Here is a 17,355-nt window from a genome sequence, read left to right as displayed (position 1 = left end):
GGCATTTAATTTTCTTTAACCTAATTTTTTTGTTGGTTGAATTATAACTATTTTAGCATAAAATGTTTAGCTAAAGCTTGAAGAATAAAGATTTCATGTATTATTATCGTATTTATATATAGTTTGAGTGAGGAATAAGTGAATCCATACCTTCCACTTTATCATTTGAAGCATTTTTTTAACCAGCTAAATTATGATTAGGTGATTTCGAATAATTATTACAATAGAGCTAATCTGTTTAATTTGATTGAATTAGTATGCATTAAATAATATTTGTTCTTACCGGATGGTACGATGATCAATCTGCATAAATAATGATCGGATTAGTATGCATAAATAATGTTTGTTTTTTTTAAATTAAACTTATTTAGTCATAATCTATTTTCATTGGTTTATATTCAATATTAATGAACTCATAATCAAATTTAAAAAACAAGACAACTTTTGACTTGTTTTTTTCTTTAATTATCGCCAAAAATTTAACTAGAATTCAATTAACTTTCTTTAGTTTAGTAGAAGAATGAGGGAACGAGATCTCTAACCTTAAAATTTGATAGCATATTTCTTAACTAGTTGAACTATGTTTGCTTGGTTAAAACTATCTAACATTTACATGTTATGAAATAATATTGTTCATTTATACATAATTGTTAAGCCCCGACGAGCATTCGATTTTTTGTTTATAAGGTTGATTTAAAAACTAAAAGTAAAAAATCAATTGGTTACCAGACAGGGTGGCTGTTAGGTTTGAACTTCCCTCGTCATTTTCAATGTAACTTTCAAATTAAAAAGTATAAGTCCACGTTTAGATACATTATTTGTAACTACAACGAGCATAACTCAACTAACATTAAATATGTATTATTGTTTTCGAAATTAGAAGTTCAATCTCTCACCACGAGCATAGTTCAACTAACAACAAACATGTATCATTGATCTCGAGGTTCAATCTCTCAAGCCAAAGCATAGTAAAAATAAATAAGTAAAAATACCATTATTTGTTTAATCAACTCTATCTTCAAAGGTATTTAGTTATTTGCTAGATGTTCTCAAATGCTTTATTTTAAGCCTTCTTCCATTATTCCATTCAACCTCAACACAAATGGTCATTTATCATTAGCTCTCTGATTATACAATGTTTCGTACCAACTGCGAGTGAAAATAATTTGGCTGTTCTGTTGACCTATTCAAGCATCAGACATCAGGGCAGTTTCATGTTAATATGATCCCTAGAGATGTATGTTGCATCAAATTTTGATCCCACAACAAAAATGAAATGCAAAAGCAAGAAAAAAACAAATCTGAATCCTAATCTCCACTGGAATGCATTCATTTTCCAAAACAACTACAACATAACACTGCAGTTTTTTATGAAATAGATTACCTCTTTGTTAGGTCAATTGTGAATCTGCGTTTGAAAGTGAAGAGATACAGCGAAGATAAATAGCCAGCATTATTAAACTTTTAACACACAAGTTTTAGGATCAAATCTTCGAGTCAATTACTTCCATCGTCATTTCAAAAGATTGACGACATTGAGATTTCAAAAAAGGGATATAAACGATCAGACGATAACACCTATAAACTTTGTGAATCCCTGCTCGTTTTGGTCATTGCATATAATTATTAGATAGATTCATTCAAGACGACGTAAAAGGTATTCAACTTCAACTTCCTTAGTGAGTGGCATTACCCAATTGTCGTAAAGGCGAGAGGCAAGGGATGGATCGATCTTATACTTTCCTCCTCCACTTGTGTTGTTGAGGGTTACTTCTTGCCCAAACACCATAGCCTTCTTCTCTACTCTCTTCTTCACCTGCTCTTCCACTGCCTCAAATGTTAATAGCTTCATCAAAGTGTCTCTTTCCTGAAAAAAACAGTAAATTAACTTGGTGTTTATCAAACCCCTCGGCTCATACTATATCTCAAATGTCAATGACTATTCAAACAGACCACACTCTTGGCAGGACTAAAGGTCCTTTATCATTTCACCAAGAAAAAGAGTCAAATGACAGCTCCTAACAATCATACATTTCCAAAATATATCTACAATACCTGAGAACGAATTGGACCCTCGTATTCATTGGGGGCGTCCCTAAATTTCACCTCAGCTACGTATTTTCCACAGTGAATCCTCCTTGAAAGTGCCTGAGATTTGATCATGAGTTGTTATACATGTAAGAAATAATGTGAGTTATCATAGCTAACAAGACATTTCATACAAGAAATCAACACAGTTGAATTAGCATAAAGAACCTACACAAGGTACAAGTTTACAAATTGTCTTTACCTGCAAACAAGCAAGATCACTGGCAGCAGTTGCTGCATAATTTCCATCATCGCCATCAGCAACCAACAATGGTAAGAATTTTTTGAAGTAGAAATCCCATATGGCTTTGTTCATATTAATTGAAGCGCCTGAAGGATGCAAAACCTGAAAACTTGGATTAGTCCCCTACAAATTCGCAAACAGAGAAGGCAACAATGAAACCTTATTAACAGTCTCTCACCTTTGGATATTTGTGAGGGTGCGCCAAAGGACGAGGCAAATTTTCTGGGAAGAACGGATTTTCTTCAGGATTCTCATATCTACCAGCCTGTTGACAAAAATCTAAACAGTTAATTGGGAGAAAGAACTTTCAAGCTGAATGAGAATCTCAAATCCAACTGAAAAGAAGGAACAATGAACCAAGATTGAAACTGTTCTCTTGTAGTATTATATATATATACACATGTGAACAAATGTCTACCCAGCTTATGAGCACCTTAACTAATATTATGGGATTGTCTGTCTAACTCTTCAAACATTTGGATATCAAAAACTTCCGTAGGATATTAAATCCCATGTAGGTAATCATTATGGATCGACCTCATTACCTCCTTCATCCTAATCTTAAAGGAAAGAATTTCAAATATTAGTTACATAGGGATATAATACCACAAAACCATTATAGATCGGCCTAATATAATACCATCAACTCATCCCAGATTTGAAATTCCTCCCATTAAGATTAGGATGCAGGAGGTAAGAGAGTCTGTAGCAAGGATTTCAAATATATAATTTCTAAGCAGCTAATAGAGAAAGTGACAACATCCAAATGGGATTTAGGTTTCATTCATTACAACCATTTATATACAATACGTTTCATTATTCAAAATAATGGTCTGGCCTCAACTGCAATCTAACAATTACAGGAGCAGAACAATGATTGAAGAAAGAGATATAGAACATGTCCTTCAACTAATTGGTTTAGCCACTTCGTCAAATCTCCTATTTATACCCAAAAGCTTGAGTCTATGGGTTACAGAAAACTTAATCATATCGATACTTAAACATATTCTCACATACAGGCTTAAAGATTTGAGACGAGATGACACCACGAGTTCAAACACAAGATTGTTTGGTAAATCACCGATCTACCTAAAAGCTTAGGCCGATGGCTTACTATAAATTTAATTGTACCACTACTTTGACCTACCAAAGATCAAGATTTCGATTTACTTTCACAATTGCATTCCAACAAAGCTCAAAGAGTGATTATACAACACTTGCTTCTACTCACACAAGCAAATCAGCCAAATCGAAATAGCATTGTGAATCCCACAATGTGGCAATCTCACAACCTCCACCCAAGTTTTGAAGAAATGGTTTCAGAAAACATGGTGAGAGAAAACATTTGAAAGAAGCATTGGAATATTAGAAAGTATGTTGAAGGGCTTCAAAGCAAAAAGATAAACAATGGCTAAGCAAGCATATGACTCAAACGAACAAACATAAACTTACCTTAGCTTGAACGGCCTCAGTTTCTCTCACAATGAACTCAACCAAAGAACCAGAAAATCCAGGAATTGAAGCATGATTATGGAGGTACATCTTCCCATTGAGAGGGAACCTAGCTCTCTCAATGAGACTAAAAACAATTGAATCCTCCTGTCTTATCAAAGAATCTCTAATCCCATCAAGTGTCAATGTATCCGAAGCGGAATTCGGGTTACAATTAACATTGGCCATAGCTTCTCTAGCCAATACCAAAAGAAATAGGCAAAGAAACAACATGGTCAAAGACAAATTGTCAGCCTCAATGATGAAACAACGAAAAGGCAAAGTTATAAATACAAATAAACGAACGGATGCTATAAATACTACCAAAAAAAGCAGTTGAAATCTCAAATTATCATTAAAACCCAACAAGTAAACAAGGAAAGTCCACGCCTCAAAATGAATGGCGTTCACAAGTCGTAATGAAAAAAGAGAAAAGGACGGCATGAAAGAGTTGAAATCGATTAACAAATAAAACGGCTGACCTGCTCGATTCAATTCAACTCCCTAGCTAATTTGCTCTGCAAGTCAAAGAAGATCGAAATACGAGAGAATTACGATAAATGTCAGCGCTCGAAAACTTGTGGCTGTGGGGAAGAAGGACACGGGAAAAGCTCTGAAACGGTGAATTATTGGTAAAGCGAAAGGAGAAATGACTTTTAACCTAAGAAAAAAAATGGATTGATGAGGAAGAAGAGAAGTGGATGGTGACGGAGTGGGTGAACCGGCCGCCGTTGCCCGGCGGTGGGATGATGTGGCGCGGGGTGATTGGCCTAAGTAATGGGAGCGAAGGACCCCACGCGGAATTTCCAATTTAAATGTGTACCGTTGAGTTCTTTAATCAATTATTGGTTCTATGATGCCTTTACTTTTTTGTCAACCCGACATGTCGTACAAATTTATTTCTTAAGCATGAGGGTAACCAGTAATGAAAGTATTCTTCTAAAAGTAATATTAAATTTTGGTTGATGTATGGATATTTTTGGAATTCATATGAAGATAGGAATTGATATTTTTATTACATATTAGAAAAGTTTACAAAACACATCAAAAAAACAATATAACTATTATTAACGTAAATATAATATAAATAATAAACATGTTACTTTGTTTAAAAATTATAATATATTGTCAAAGTAAATATAACTCAATTAGTATATAAATGTATTATAAATCTCAAGATTTGTAGTACATATCATCTATTCTATTTTATGCTAAAAAAAACTATAAAATGCTTTTTTACTAACTTAAATTTATTCCAAATTTATATGATTCTTTCGACAATGTTCATTGACATTAACCTTTTACAAAGGCTGTTATGAATAGCAAAAAAGCTGAAACTATTTTTAGAAATAAAACTTAAATGAACCTTACAAAATTTAATATATTTTGTTATATTTATAATTTTTTATTATATTTGAAAATGTTCAATCGTCTATCTATTTTAAGCTACATTTCAATGACCAAATTGTATTAGTTTACTTTAAAGACGAATCGATTCTGAACTAAATCGTGTTAGTTTCAATCGATTTTGAGCATTTTTTTCATTGCGGATACACTGTGAGACACAGATTTAAAACAAATAGAGGAAAAAGGAGAAACAAAAAAAAATCCAAGACAAAAGAAAATATTTTTATTTGTGAACTAATGAGGTAATTAATTTAGTGGAATTGTAGTTTGAAAAATAGTAATTTAGTAGGTCCATTTCTCATCATTATATAAATTTCAAACTTAAAACTAAAAAAGTTCAATAGCCGAAATCTTTGAGCCCCTCAAGGCTCAAATAGCTCATTTGGAAAGTAAACGTCAACTTTCAAAATTCACAAGAGAGATTCTTTTTACTCAACAAAGAGGTTTTTAAAAGGTTGATCGTTTTATTCAACTTTAAAACTAAATTATGGTTCCTAAATTAAAAGTAATAATTTTTTATCTTTTGTTAAAAACTATGTTTAGTTCATAAATTTATTTTATTATGATTTAATTAGTATACTTACTAGTTAATGTACTTATTTCATCTGGTAACCATCAGTTTTATTTTTTATTTTTTCTTTTAAATTTTTGTTTCTGATCGTCTGAAACAGATTTTGTTTTCATCTTAGAAAAAATCAATGCAATCTTTTTAGTAACTTTTTTTTTTTTTTTTTTAATTTCATTTTTAATTTTCCTTCCAAACTCACCTACTTTCTAAAAATTAATTTTCAAAACAAAAATATACAAACAATCAACCATTTTCCGGAGTTTATTACAAACTACTTTTAATGAAAGAAAACACTCAATAGTCAATGTGCTCTTCTGCTCTTAAAAATGGTTTCGAAATTTATATTTAACAACCAACCATTTTTCAGAGTTTATTTTGAACTATCTTTGGTGGAAAAATTTGAACTACTTTTAGCATAGCTCCAAAATTGGAGTGTTTGTAAAACACTCAAAAAGTCGATGTTTGAGATTTATATTCAACAATCAACCATTTCAGTTTAGTGAAACTTTCCTAACCATTTTTAGTTTAGCTCCCAAAATGAGATTTTGGGAAAACACTCGAAATTGTTCAAAATTTATATTTAACAATATATTTACTTTGGAGAAACAACATTTGTTTTCTTTAGTCCAATCACAACAAGAAGACAACCCATGTGTAACTTCTGGTCCACTACTACTTTTAGAACATGATAAACTTTGACCTCACTTGGTAAAATATTTCATGACGAAAGAGACTCATCACCAGAACTCCCAAGGGAAAAATGGGTAACCTAATGTCAATTAGGTTGAAGAAAGATTAAGATCCAGGTACTGGAAAAAGAAAAATTTAATGCTCAAAGTTAGACGATAAATCTTTTAAAACGGTCAAATAACCAAAGTGTAGAAAGTTAAATGTAATTTTCAAATCCCACCAACCCAAAAGAAAATTGAATACGGTTCTAAACCTAAAGCACTAAGAGAATGAACTTCTGGATTTATCAAAAACATTATGGAGACGAACTGAATTCGCAAAAATTATTCACTTCGATTTATCAAAGTAAGCATCCAAAAACCCAATAACATTACACCAATATCATAAAATAACACAACATAAAGCACAGTTATGATGCACGAACCAACCATACATCCTGGGCCAGAAGGTGAGATGAGATGAGAAAAGGGAATGGAGGGAAGGAGAAGAGTGAGGCGTTAACAGATACAAAGTCTGCTAATTAATTATACCATCATTTAAAAGATTCAATAGAGGAATTCGGCGATAAAAAGCAGTCGATGACCACAACTTTTAACTTTGAGTACGACGACAAGACCTACTTTGGGCCGATATCCTTCAGTGCACAAATTTGTTCCTCTCCCATGGAAGACATCACCGACACGACAAGGTCCTTTCCTTCAGCAAATCCCTCCTTAATCTGTGAATACAAAGGACATGTTCAGCTTGTTTTTATGTTGATAAATCATCATAAATCATAAAAACAGAATATTAAGGAATAAACCCATCTGGCCATATCTTCACAATATCTTAAGAATGGAATATTAAGCATGGGGAACAGAAGGAATGAGGTTCCCTCTAACAAAAAAGAAAAAATAATGATTCTTGCACGATTAACTTCATCAAAGCTCTTTTTCAAGTAGACAAAACTATCTTGAGTGCACGGATTGTTCTTTTCAAGTGTCCATGTGTGCCTTTACCTGTTTGAGCAGGTTATCATCAGTTGGAAGTCTCAAATCATCCTTGGTATCACCACTGTCAGTTAAAAGACTCACCTGCACAAAAGAGAAACATCATTCAATTAATGGAACAGGGCTTTACACGCTTCAGCACATATAAATGATTCATTGCTTCCTTCTCCATCTATGCTTGTTTAACAATCCCTTCACACAAATATTTGCTCCTTTATTTCCAAATTACATTCTGGAAACAGTACTTAACAAAACCAATTGCCAGATTCCTTCCCATACAAATGAATGCAAGGAGAGTCTAAAGACATCAAACCGAACTGGACAAACAATCTATTCTAACAGAGTTTCACCAATAAAATTGATTACCAAAAGTTAAACTGAAACATGAAAACTTCCACAGAAATCTAGAAATCTAATAAAACGGATATAACATTATATCATTACGAATAAGTTTCTTGATAACAGCAAGACCCAGTATTTCAAACAAACTCATAAAAACAAAGTACTCACAAATCCATCCTCAGAGATATCAATCAGCTGATAATCAGTACGATTAACATGGGGCACCTACAAACCATGAAACAAAGACCATTACTGAAAATGGTAAATCGATACAGAGGAATAGTTCGAAAGCTATATAATAGACCCCCTTACGTCACAATTGTGGGATGAAGGAACAATATCTTCAAGCTTCTTGCCAGTGAAGATGTCGATTCCAACAAAGTGACACTTAGCATGCCCATGCTTTCCTGTCTTAGAAGTTGAAACCTCAACCACCTGCATTACCATACAACCCAAAGAAAAGTACACAAATTAGTGGGATTAGGTAAGAAGAAATACCTTCTAGACAGTACACTTTCAAATTAACAAGTGCTTATCCACTTCGATGCCTAAAGTTATAATTTAGTAGTATTAATCAATTTGACCTTTTGGACTCTCTCTCGTTATACTTTTCAATAATTAATGTCAGGTAGCACTAACAGTCTCAAATAAACATAAACTCGCCCCCATGTGGCTCGTGACAAAAGAATACCCAAAAAAGGAAAAAACACGACACTATGAAAATCATCTTCTCCAGATAAAATCAATATTAAATTAAAACCACACTGTAAACAACCATAACCACCAGCATCCTCGCAAGAAGGATTAGAGGATGGGATAGCACACTGTTTATCGTTGACCGATCGAAACTCAGCCATCAAGAGATCCTTCGAAGTCATAATCACAAAATCCCCAAACTCCAAACAAATATTGATCAGAACAATCGCCAATGTCAATTTCAACATCAGATCCATCAATTTTCCCAAATCCAACACTCAAAAATCAGAAGAAAAAAAATCCACCGTATAAGAATCGTTAATCCAGAAAAAGAAAACTCTCGAATATCAATCAAAGATCTAAATCGCTCGATCCAAAAATCAACCTTAAGCAACACAAATCAAACCACAAAAAACAAACACATCTGATGAGAAAAAGAATATCAAATCATCGCAATAAACACAAACAAATCACCTTGCATGGACGGTTCTTGATGACGATGTAGCCGTTCTTCCGGATAGTTCCGGCCTGTTGTGGGTAGGTCTTGGAGGCTCCGGCGTCGGCCTTGGATTCAAAGTGATGCTCCTCGTCCGACATGGCTAAAGATTTTGTTCTTCTACAGCTTGCGGTGGGCTTCTTCTTCTTCTTCTTCTTCTTCTGTGTTCAACAGTGGGATTTCGTTGGAAGCGGAAGGAAAACGGGAGGAAGGAGGAGAGTACGAGTCAAGAGGACGAGACCAATTTATAGCATCACGTTTCAACCGGCCACGTATTGTATCAATTAGGGTTTCTGACGCGAGCCCCCTAAACTATGTTGATATTCTTTTTTTATCCCCACATTTCGGTGCCAAAACGATCTCCACCGTCGCTTCATTTGTTAAATCTTTGGACGGTTTGGATTCTTTTTAAAATAATTCTTTTTGACAATATTTTTATTTAGATTTGCTTAATCTGTGAAATTACATATCACTTTCTTTTCTTTTTATTTATTATCATTAGTTATATTGATTTTTTAAATGTCACATTACCTATCACTTCGCTTACAAATCTGGAAATATGATACTCTCTCTAAACTATACTTTAACCAACGTTTTATTAAACATTGCTAACCGTTGGATTATCTTACAAAGTCAATATTCTTAATTTTCTTTTTCTTTTGTACTTTAATCGAATTTCCGGTTTGGTTTTTAAGAAAAATTATAAAAAATAGAACATTTGACAAAATAGAATTTATAAAAAATCAAGTATAACGAATTTTATCTTTTGGTATAAATAATTTGTTTAATTGTTTCTATTTCGTCTATTTAATACTTGCAAATAATTGATGTTTTTAGAAATGATAATACTAATAATAAGTGAAATATTATGATTTTAAATATAGTAAGAAATTTTATGAAAAATTATGATTTAATTAAATGAATGACATATGGATTGCTAAGTTTGTCAAACTATCTACTCGCTAGTTGTGTTATGTCGTAAAAACAAATATTTTTATCGTGATGACACAATAAAATATAACCGTAGATTTAGACTGTATCTATTGGAGTTTATTGACTAACCATAGTCCATCAGTGATGAAGCAAATCACAAATGGATTTTTCTATATTTGTCAAAATAAAATTGTTGCTTAATTGCTAGACCTAGGTGTATTATCCACTGTAATTACTCTAACGAACAATAGTCGAAAACACCAAATATTATAATTAGATCTCCAAACAAAGGATGACCCAAATATTTCTTAATCAAAATCTTTTATTATTGTTATCATCGTTATTTCATATAGGGGTTTATGATCTTATCTTTCTATTAATGAAATATACCAAAGTATTGTTTTTTTTAGCCATTAAGAACATCGCTCTCACGAAAAGAAGGTATTTTGTAAGACTGTGAACTCTTATCTCTTATCAATACATAGAATTATAATTAAAAAATTTTAATTGATATGATACTTTAATATATGCTTTTTAATATTATATTTGTGACCAGATACTATATAGATAGGAGTTTAATTTGTGGACGTCAACCTCCCTTCGAGTCATGCCACTAACAAGTTAAAGAAAAAATGACCAATGGGTCTACCGACGTTTCTTTTTATAATATTATCAATAAATTGTCAAAATCTTCCAAAAGGGGTGTTTTTTGAGAAATATTTGCTTATTTTTAAAGTTTTTTGGAAATTATTTTTAAATGTCAAACGGGCAAAATATCATATATATCGTAGTAGACCACAAGAGATCATGTTAGACTACTATTTGGGCTACATGCAAGTCGTCTCGTATCATCACAAACAAACACGTCTAGACTACGCCCACAACGAGGTGCAAGCATTATCCAAGTAGGTTCATTCGAATACGTCAACTCGACATCCCGCTCTCACTCCCCGTCCAATGGTCGGACATGGCACTTCGACGAAACCTGTTCACCAACCGAAGCAATCGTAAGACGTCTTGTATCCTCATGGACAAGCACGACGCTCATAACAAGGTGCAAACATTATTCAAGCAAGCCCATTCGAGTACGTCAAACACGACATCCTGCTCTCACTCCCTGCTCGACGTACACATCTGTCGTTCTGGCCAAACCCCTCCACCGAGCACGAAGCAATTGTAAGACGCAAAGATATGAAACCATATTTAAAAGCATACTTTATCCATTAATATAAGCTTTTTAATCGACTAATGAATGAATGATGATATTAGAGTAGAAACGTAGTTGTCAAAACTTTTAGAAATAATTTTTTTTCTTAGGGTAAGTTGAGAGTGAAAGAATATGAATTTAGTAGTTTTCGTACGCATATATCAATTAGGTTAAACATTTCGTTGGATTTGTTTTAAGTTCGAGAATCAAAGTGAAGAATAGAAATCCAAAGAATTCAAAGTTTTGGAAAAAAAATTAAGAAGAGAATTTGGAATGGGACACTTCTAAATAAAGATAAGAAGGAATCTGATTGCATTGTGAGTTGATATGTGGAATTGACCATTCTTTCGGTCTCTTCGTCTTTGGTGCGCATCTTCTCAAAATAAAGTGAACCATACGGGGCTGCCTTTCGGCATGTTTTAATATCCTTTTCATCATGATTGGAACCTCACCTTTTTTGTTAAATGAACATAATTCAAAGGTACATGAATGTCACAATTCAATACTATCTTATTTCAATTTCCATCTTCAGTTTCTATTGTTTTGTTTGAATCCTCATTTATCACTGAACATATAAAATATATATAATAAATATTTGATTTATCTCGACTAACATAAATTTATATGCTATTTTAGATATGCCTTTTTCTATATATATTCACCTGAATTATTTCATTCAAGCGATTTATTTTTATAGGAAAAAAAAATTGTAGTTCAAAACTATTTTAAAAATATAGTAAAATGAACCATAATATGTACAAAATATCAACATTTGTTTGTGATTGATTGTGAGAAGTAGTATATACTAATTTATCGTAGTTTATTACATGTAAACAGTGATATTTTATTATATCTACAAATATTTTCAAAATTTTTGTCATTTAAAATAACTTTCCTAAAATTTGTATTATTGATATCAATATTCAAAGTTCATTCGTCCAATAAAAAGAAATGAAACAAGGGAGGTGTCTGTCATATAATCTTTATAATCTAAATAACTCACTTTAATAACAAACATCGTTAAAGTTTTTATATTTGTCGAAGAGTTTTACTTTTCGTTTTTCTATATTTGGCACTTTTGTAGAACCTTTTTTATAACTCTACGTCAAATATAAGATTTTCTAACTCCAACGTATTAATTTTAGATTTGGTAATTCAATTTGGTACTCCAAATACCCCTAAATTTCCTATAATCATAACGTAAGCTTTGAGATTCTATGATGACTTGCTGTGATATTAGATTAGAGAAAGATTTTATTATAATGTTTTTTTTTATCATTCTATAGATTTTCAAACCTACAAATGTGAAAGCATGGAAGATTGTTAAAGTATTGGTATAATTGAATTTAGAAAAAGAAATCAATTCTATGTTATATATCATCTATTTGTAAAGAACATAGACACCAAGATTGTGACATACCATTTTCTAAATATGACATAACACAAATTTGTTCTTCATGTTGACAATACTCTTTGGGAGAATGTTAAAGTTACTGTGAGGAGTAAACAAATTTGTGTTATCTAACATTTCCAAAAAGGACATGGACACAAGCTAGAAAATGGTACATGATATGTGTTTCTCTCTCATGGCAAACATGATTACTACGACAAGGTTCTTTCTAAAGATGGTAATAAGCCGTCTTTCTGAAAATCTAAGACACGAACACAACAAACAAATATCAAACTTGTTTTCAATCGGTTTAATCCATGTTTATTGGGCTGACAAGAGACAGAACAGTCACAAACTAGGGAGTCTAGAGATATTAATCTAAAAGGTTCTCAGATAACACAGCAAATATGCATTGGAATAACACTCCTTTCCATATAGAACAAAGACTTTGATATATTTAGAAGAGGATGAGAAAAGAGGGAAAAATGACTAAAAGCGTGATTGGAGTGATTCTAAGATGGTCAAAATCACTTTTACCATTTTCTAAATTACTTCAAAACACGTTTTAACCATTCAAAATCAATTTTGTTGATATGAAAATTGTATTTACGAAAGTAGAAGTAAATATTAAACAAATTTCGTGTGACTAAAGGTATTTTTGAAGTGATTTTAAAAATGACAATTATTTTAATGATTTAGAAATCACTCCCAACCATATACTTAGTTCTCAACTTAAAAATCATGTTTAGCTGTACCAAAAGCTTCAGCCATCGTTTCAATAACATTCTCCCCGAAAAAGTTTTGTAAATTGTAGAACGATGCTTACCCAAGTAGTTGAAGCTTGTCATATTGAGAAGCAAGTCTAAGTCGTGAATGAGATGGAATATGCTTAGAAATAACCTTTGCAGTTTCTTTCCACCAAGAAACTTCAGATTCCTTATCAATAATCTCTTGTTTGGCACATTCTAAAGCCTCTTTGAGTTCTTTTATCTGTTCTTGCTGCCTTGCTTCTAGCAGTTCATGTAACTTTCTTTCGAGTTCTATAGGCGGCACTCCTTGTTGACTCTCAGTCCCATCTTCTTGGAGATCAGTGACTTCACCAGAACTCACACAGCAGCTTCTTGTCGAGTTCGTGTTCTTCGCAGTCTGTCATTTCACATAACACAGTTTCAGAACTTGCAATCAAGAATTGAATATGCAACATAATACATCATAACCATTACAGATAATATGTCAGAAATATACATCTTAATCTCCTCAAATCTGAAAATTCATTCTGAATTATATTACTAGATGATGTTAAAGATAAAACTATCTACGGTTGTTTGATTTTTAAGTAGGATGAGTGCTCATGAACTACCAAAGATTGAAGACATCTTATCATATAGATATTTCTTCTTTGCTCCTCAAATCATATCATCTACATCCTTCTAAGAACTTGAGCAGTACCACTGAAGTTATATGGAAAAAAGTCCAAAACCAAGTGTTACGGCATCGGAGAGAACTGGCATTGGCCAAAATCCTCAAAGTAGTTATAAAGATGAGATCAAACCAAGGCATGCATAAGAAAATCATTAATGATATTGGATAAAAAGAACGATCCAATCCAACAATAGTGAACCCAAAGAACCACATCTTGAGGGTCGTAATGAGAATCCCACATTTGAAAATCGAAGGACCTCAGACTATTTGTAAGACAGATGGATTACTCCTTTCATTATCTAATAATGACATTTGTTGGTCAATTTCTCCAAAATAGTCCTAAACAATGAGATCAACCAAAGGATGTGAAGATCTATTTTTTTGTAGACTGCAAAAACTTTAAGGGAGAGCCTTTACAAACCAACCAGTCCCATCAAATCAATTTGGATAGAAAAAGCTATCTAGAATTGTTAGGATGTTCTCTCATACAATACCTTAATTCTTAGATGCTCTATGCGTCCAGAAGAACTTTCATCTTCCAAGTGAAGCTGCAAACGTTCTAACTCGGCCTCGAATTCAGATTCCAATTCGTCGATTCGTTCCTGACATTCCCCGGCTTGTTCATACAGACAAGACTTCCGGGAATGATTTGGTATAGTTGATTGTGCATCAGACACAATTTGAGATGAAAAATCTTGCTGATATGAAAGCTGGCTGGTAGAACAAGGACCGTCTTGACAATCTGTAGACGAACAAGCCACATCTGCGTTTGAATGGCATGGCTCGAAGTGATTGTCTTTTCTTCCTAGATCTTCTTTGATCTCTTGAAGAAAATGTTCCATTTCTCTCCTCAAATCTACCATCTTCGAAAGTTCATTTTTACTTGCAAGTACAAGATACAACAAACTACACCCAACTCCCAAGTTGAATGATGTGTCTTCTTTCCTACTCAGTCCTGTAAGTTTTAAGCACACAAGCAAATTGAAACAATAACAAGGACAGCATAGAGATGTAGAAAGCTCAATCCATAAGACTCCCCCAATCTTGAAATGGATATAATTACTTTTGTTATTTACAAAGTTCTTCAAAATCAATTTCAAGTCTAATTATACCCTTTAAGAGGGAATTTTAATACCATTTGATTTGATCTTGAGTGATTAAAACATGTTTAGCCATCATCAACCCATAAAAAGAAAGATCAAAAGAATTCAAGTACGTTGTCAATATAACTTCGATCAATTTTTTGTTATCATGTGAACGAAGTCGGCATACGAATTTCCAGATTCAGAGGTAGCAATGCATAATCCATTCGGCATTAGAAAATTACTGTCTCTTCATTTCCTAATCGTTTTGATTGACATTGATAAATAGACTAGCATTATCAATTCGAAAGCCATCCTACCAATTAAAATCGCAAGCACAAATCAATCCGATCAATATACTCACTCACCTGGCCCTACAATCTCTCCCGGTGAAGCTGAGGAAGCGCCACCGTCCACTCCATTCCTCGAGCACCTACAATAGGTCAACGGACCATCAGAATCTCCACCCTCTTTCACTCTCCTAACCTCCTCAACCGCTCTCCTCCGCTTCGGTCGCCGGAACGAAGCCACCCACCGAGCAACCATCCGCCGAGGCGACAAACAGTCAATGCTCACAGACTCATCCGACAAGCCGCGCACTCGAGTGGCGGACATACCCAAATTCCCAGAAAACCCGTCACCGCCCTCGTCTTCTTCCCGAAAAATATCAACCAAACGGAAACGACGGACGGTGGAGTTGCAGGGATCAGAAACTTCGTGGGATTTAAAGAGTGATTTCATAAGAGAACGTGATTAATTCGAAAGAGTAATGGGGCAGAGAGGAAATGAAATTCAAATTAGGAAGTGGACAGAGAAGAAAGTGAAAGGTATTACGAATTGAAGAGAGGAATATTAATGGCGTGTTGGATTGGTTCAGCAAATTCACGAGATTTCTCCTTGTTTGATTAAGAACTTCAATAACTTCGTCAGTGGTTGATAATGGAGAATTGGCGCTCAATTATTTGGAGGTATTTATGAATTTTCAAAATGATGTCGATGACTGATAATCAATTTGGATTGAACTCAATAATTTCTGTGTTCTCTAATAATTATTGCATTTTGAATTCTCACCATTTCAAATTTCTTTCAAATAATGTTTGTTTGTTTATTTTAGGACATATTATTATTATTATTTCATTACTTAATATGCCATTTAGTATATTTCCTTTTATCTCGTTTTTCATAAAAAAAATTATATATATATAACATAAAATATTCGAAAAGATATTAGAAGACTTAGAATGGTAAAATAATATTTATAAAATATAATAAAATTTTAGATTATATCCGTCGAGTTTAACGACCGATAGTAATAATCATCCATGAAAGCTATTAGTAATAAATTTGAAATTTTGTTATATTTTTATAAATTTTTTAATTTATTTTAATATATTTAAAACTGTTCATAAACTAAATATATATAATTCTAAATGTGCTTTAAAGATAATATTTCAAATAAAGACATTTAGTAAAATCCGTCGAATTCTGTATCATTTATTTAATTTTTTTATATATTGAAATAGTTTTAATTGTATACCGTTCATAATAATATGTGTTTAAAACATGGATCGTTTTGCCTCAGGGATTTTATCTCGTCCTCATTTTATACTTTTCAAATTCATAAGTAATTTTGTTTTCGCTCTATTTTACTTTTCATATTTAATTTTTTCTTTTATTTATTTTCTATATCTATCAAAAAATAATATTTATCTTGCAACTTTACCTCTCAGATAAATTTTACTAACTTTAACACATTAACTTCACTTTTCAACTAAGTACTTTTACTTGAAATCTTGGTTTTGCGACAAATATGAAAAAATTGAACCTCGATTTTAAAATAAAATAATAAAATGTTAACGATTGATAAATTATGTTTGTGTTTAGCTTCTCTACATTTTAGTTAAATCTTATTGAATTTTCACTAACGTAAGTTGACATATTATGTGCTGTATTTTTCGTTGAGTGCATTCAAGTTTGAGCTTAAGTAACAAAAACATAGATGTTGTTAGTGTGAGTTTAACTCTATGGTATATTGGTATAATCTCGATCCTTTGAGGTAGGGGTAGATCTTATATCCTAATTGTTATACTAAACAAAGTAAAAGGAAACATCTAAAATTTGTTGGTTAAATGTAATTTACAGATGATTTAAACACATACATAACAAAAGAAAACTATAAACAATCTTGAGCATTTGAAAACTATATAAATCAAATTGGAATCAAACCAAAACGAACATATCGCAAACACACTTCTACACGACTCAGCTTTTATTTTTTTAGTCTAATAATATATTTAGTTCAAAAAATGC

The 17,355-nt window shown here is 32.5% G+C and overlaps 3 protein-coding genes across 4 annotated transcripts; all 3 read right to left on the bottom strand.

Annotated features, from left to right (window-relative positions):
* Positions 1-1,456: 1,456 nt before the first annotated feature.
* LOC103493750 (chorismate mutase 2) lies at positions 1,457-4,678 on the bottom strand. 2 transcript variants are annotated; one of them, XM_008454631.3, is made up of 6 exons: positions 4,306-4,678; positions 3,785-4,014; positions 2,511-2,597; positions 2,291-2,434; positions 2,056-2,148; positions 1,457-1,867 (listed from the first exon to the last, which is right to left on the bottom strand). In XM_008454631.3, the coding sequence occupies exons 2-6, from the start codon at positions 4,010-4,012 to the stop codon at positions 1,637-1,639; spliced, it is 783 nt and encodes a 260-aa protein (XP_008452853.1). In that variant the 5' UTR covers positions 4,013-4,014; positions 4,306-4,678; the 3' UTR covers positions 1,457-1,636. The 2 variants fall into 2 exon arrangements, with proteins under 2 accessions (XP_008452853.1, XP_008452852.1); XM_008454630.3 differs by having other exon boundaries at positions 3,785-4,019; positions 4,306-4,676.
* A 2,123-nt stretch (positions 4,679-6,801) lies between these two features.
* LOC103493751 (eukaryotic translation initiation factor 5A-like) lies at positions 6,802-9,318 on the bottom strand. Its single transcript, XM_008454632.2, has 5 exons — positions 8,990-9,318; positions 8,132-8,254; positions 7,988-8,044; positions 7,487-7,561; positions 6,802-7,206 (listed from the first exon to the last, which is right to left on the bottom strand). Exons 1-5 carry the CDS (start codon positions 9,110-9,112, stop codon positions 7,105-7,107), a joined length of 480 nt encoding a protein of 159 aa, XP_008452854.1. The 5' UTR covers positions 9,113-9,318; the 3' UTR covers positions 6,802-7,104.
* A 3,153-nt stretch (positions 9,319-12,471) lies between these two features.
* LOC103493752 (protein POLAR-like 1) lies at positions 12,472-16,070 on the bottom strand. The gene is made up of 3 exons (XM_008454633.3): positions 15,414-16,070; positions 14,458-14,918; positions 12,472-13,687 (listed from the first exon to the last, which is right to left on the bottom strand). The coding sequence occupies exons 1-3, from the start codon at positions 15,784-15,786 to the stop codon at positions 13,364-13,366; spliced, it is 1,158 nt and encodes a 385-aa protein (XP_008452855.1). The 5' UTR covers positions 15,787-16,070; the 3' UTR covers positions 12,472-13,363.
* Positions 16,071-17,355: the final 1,285 nt, after the last annotated feature.

This window comes from Cucumis melo, chromosome 7, assembly GCF_025177605.1.
Source record: "Cucumis melo cultivar AY chromosome 7, USDA_Cmelo_AY_1.0, whole genome shotgun sequence".
Taxonomy (NCBI): Eukaryota; Viridiplantae; Streptophyta; class Magnoliopsida; order Cucurbitales; family Cucurbitaceae; genus Cucumis; species Cucumis melo.
Note: the sequence above shows the minus strand (reverse complement) of the source record. Positions and strands in the feature narration are given on the sequence as shown.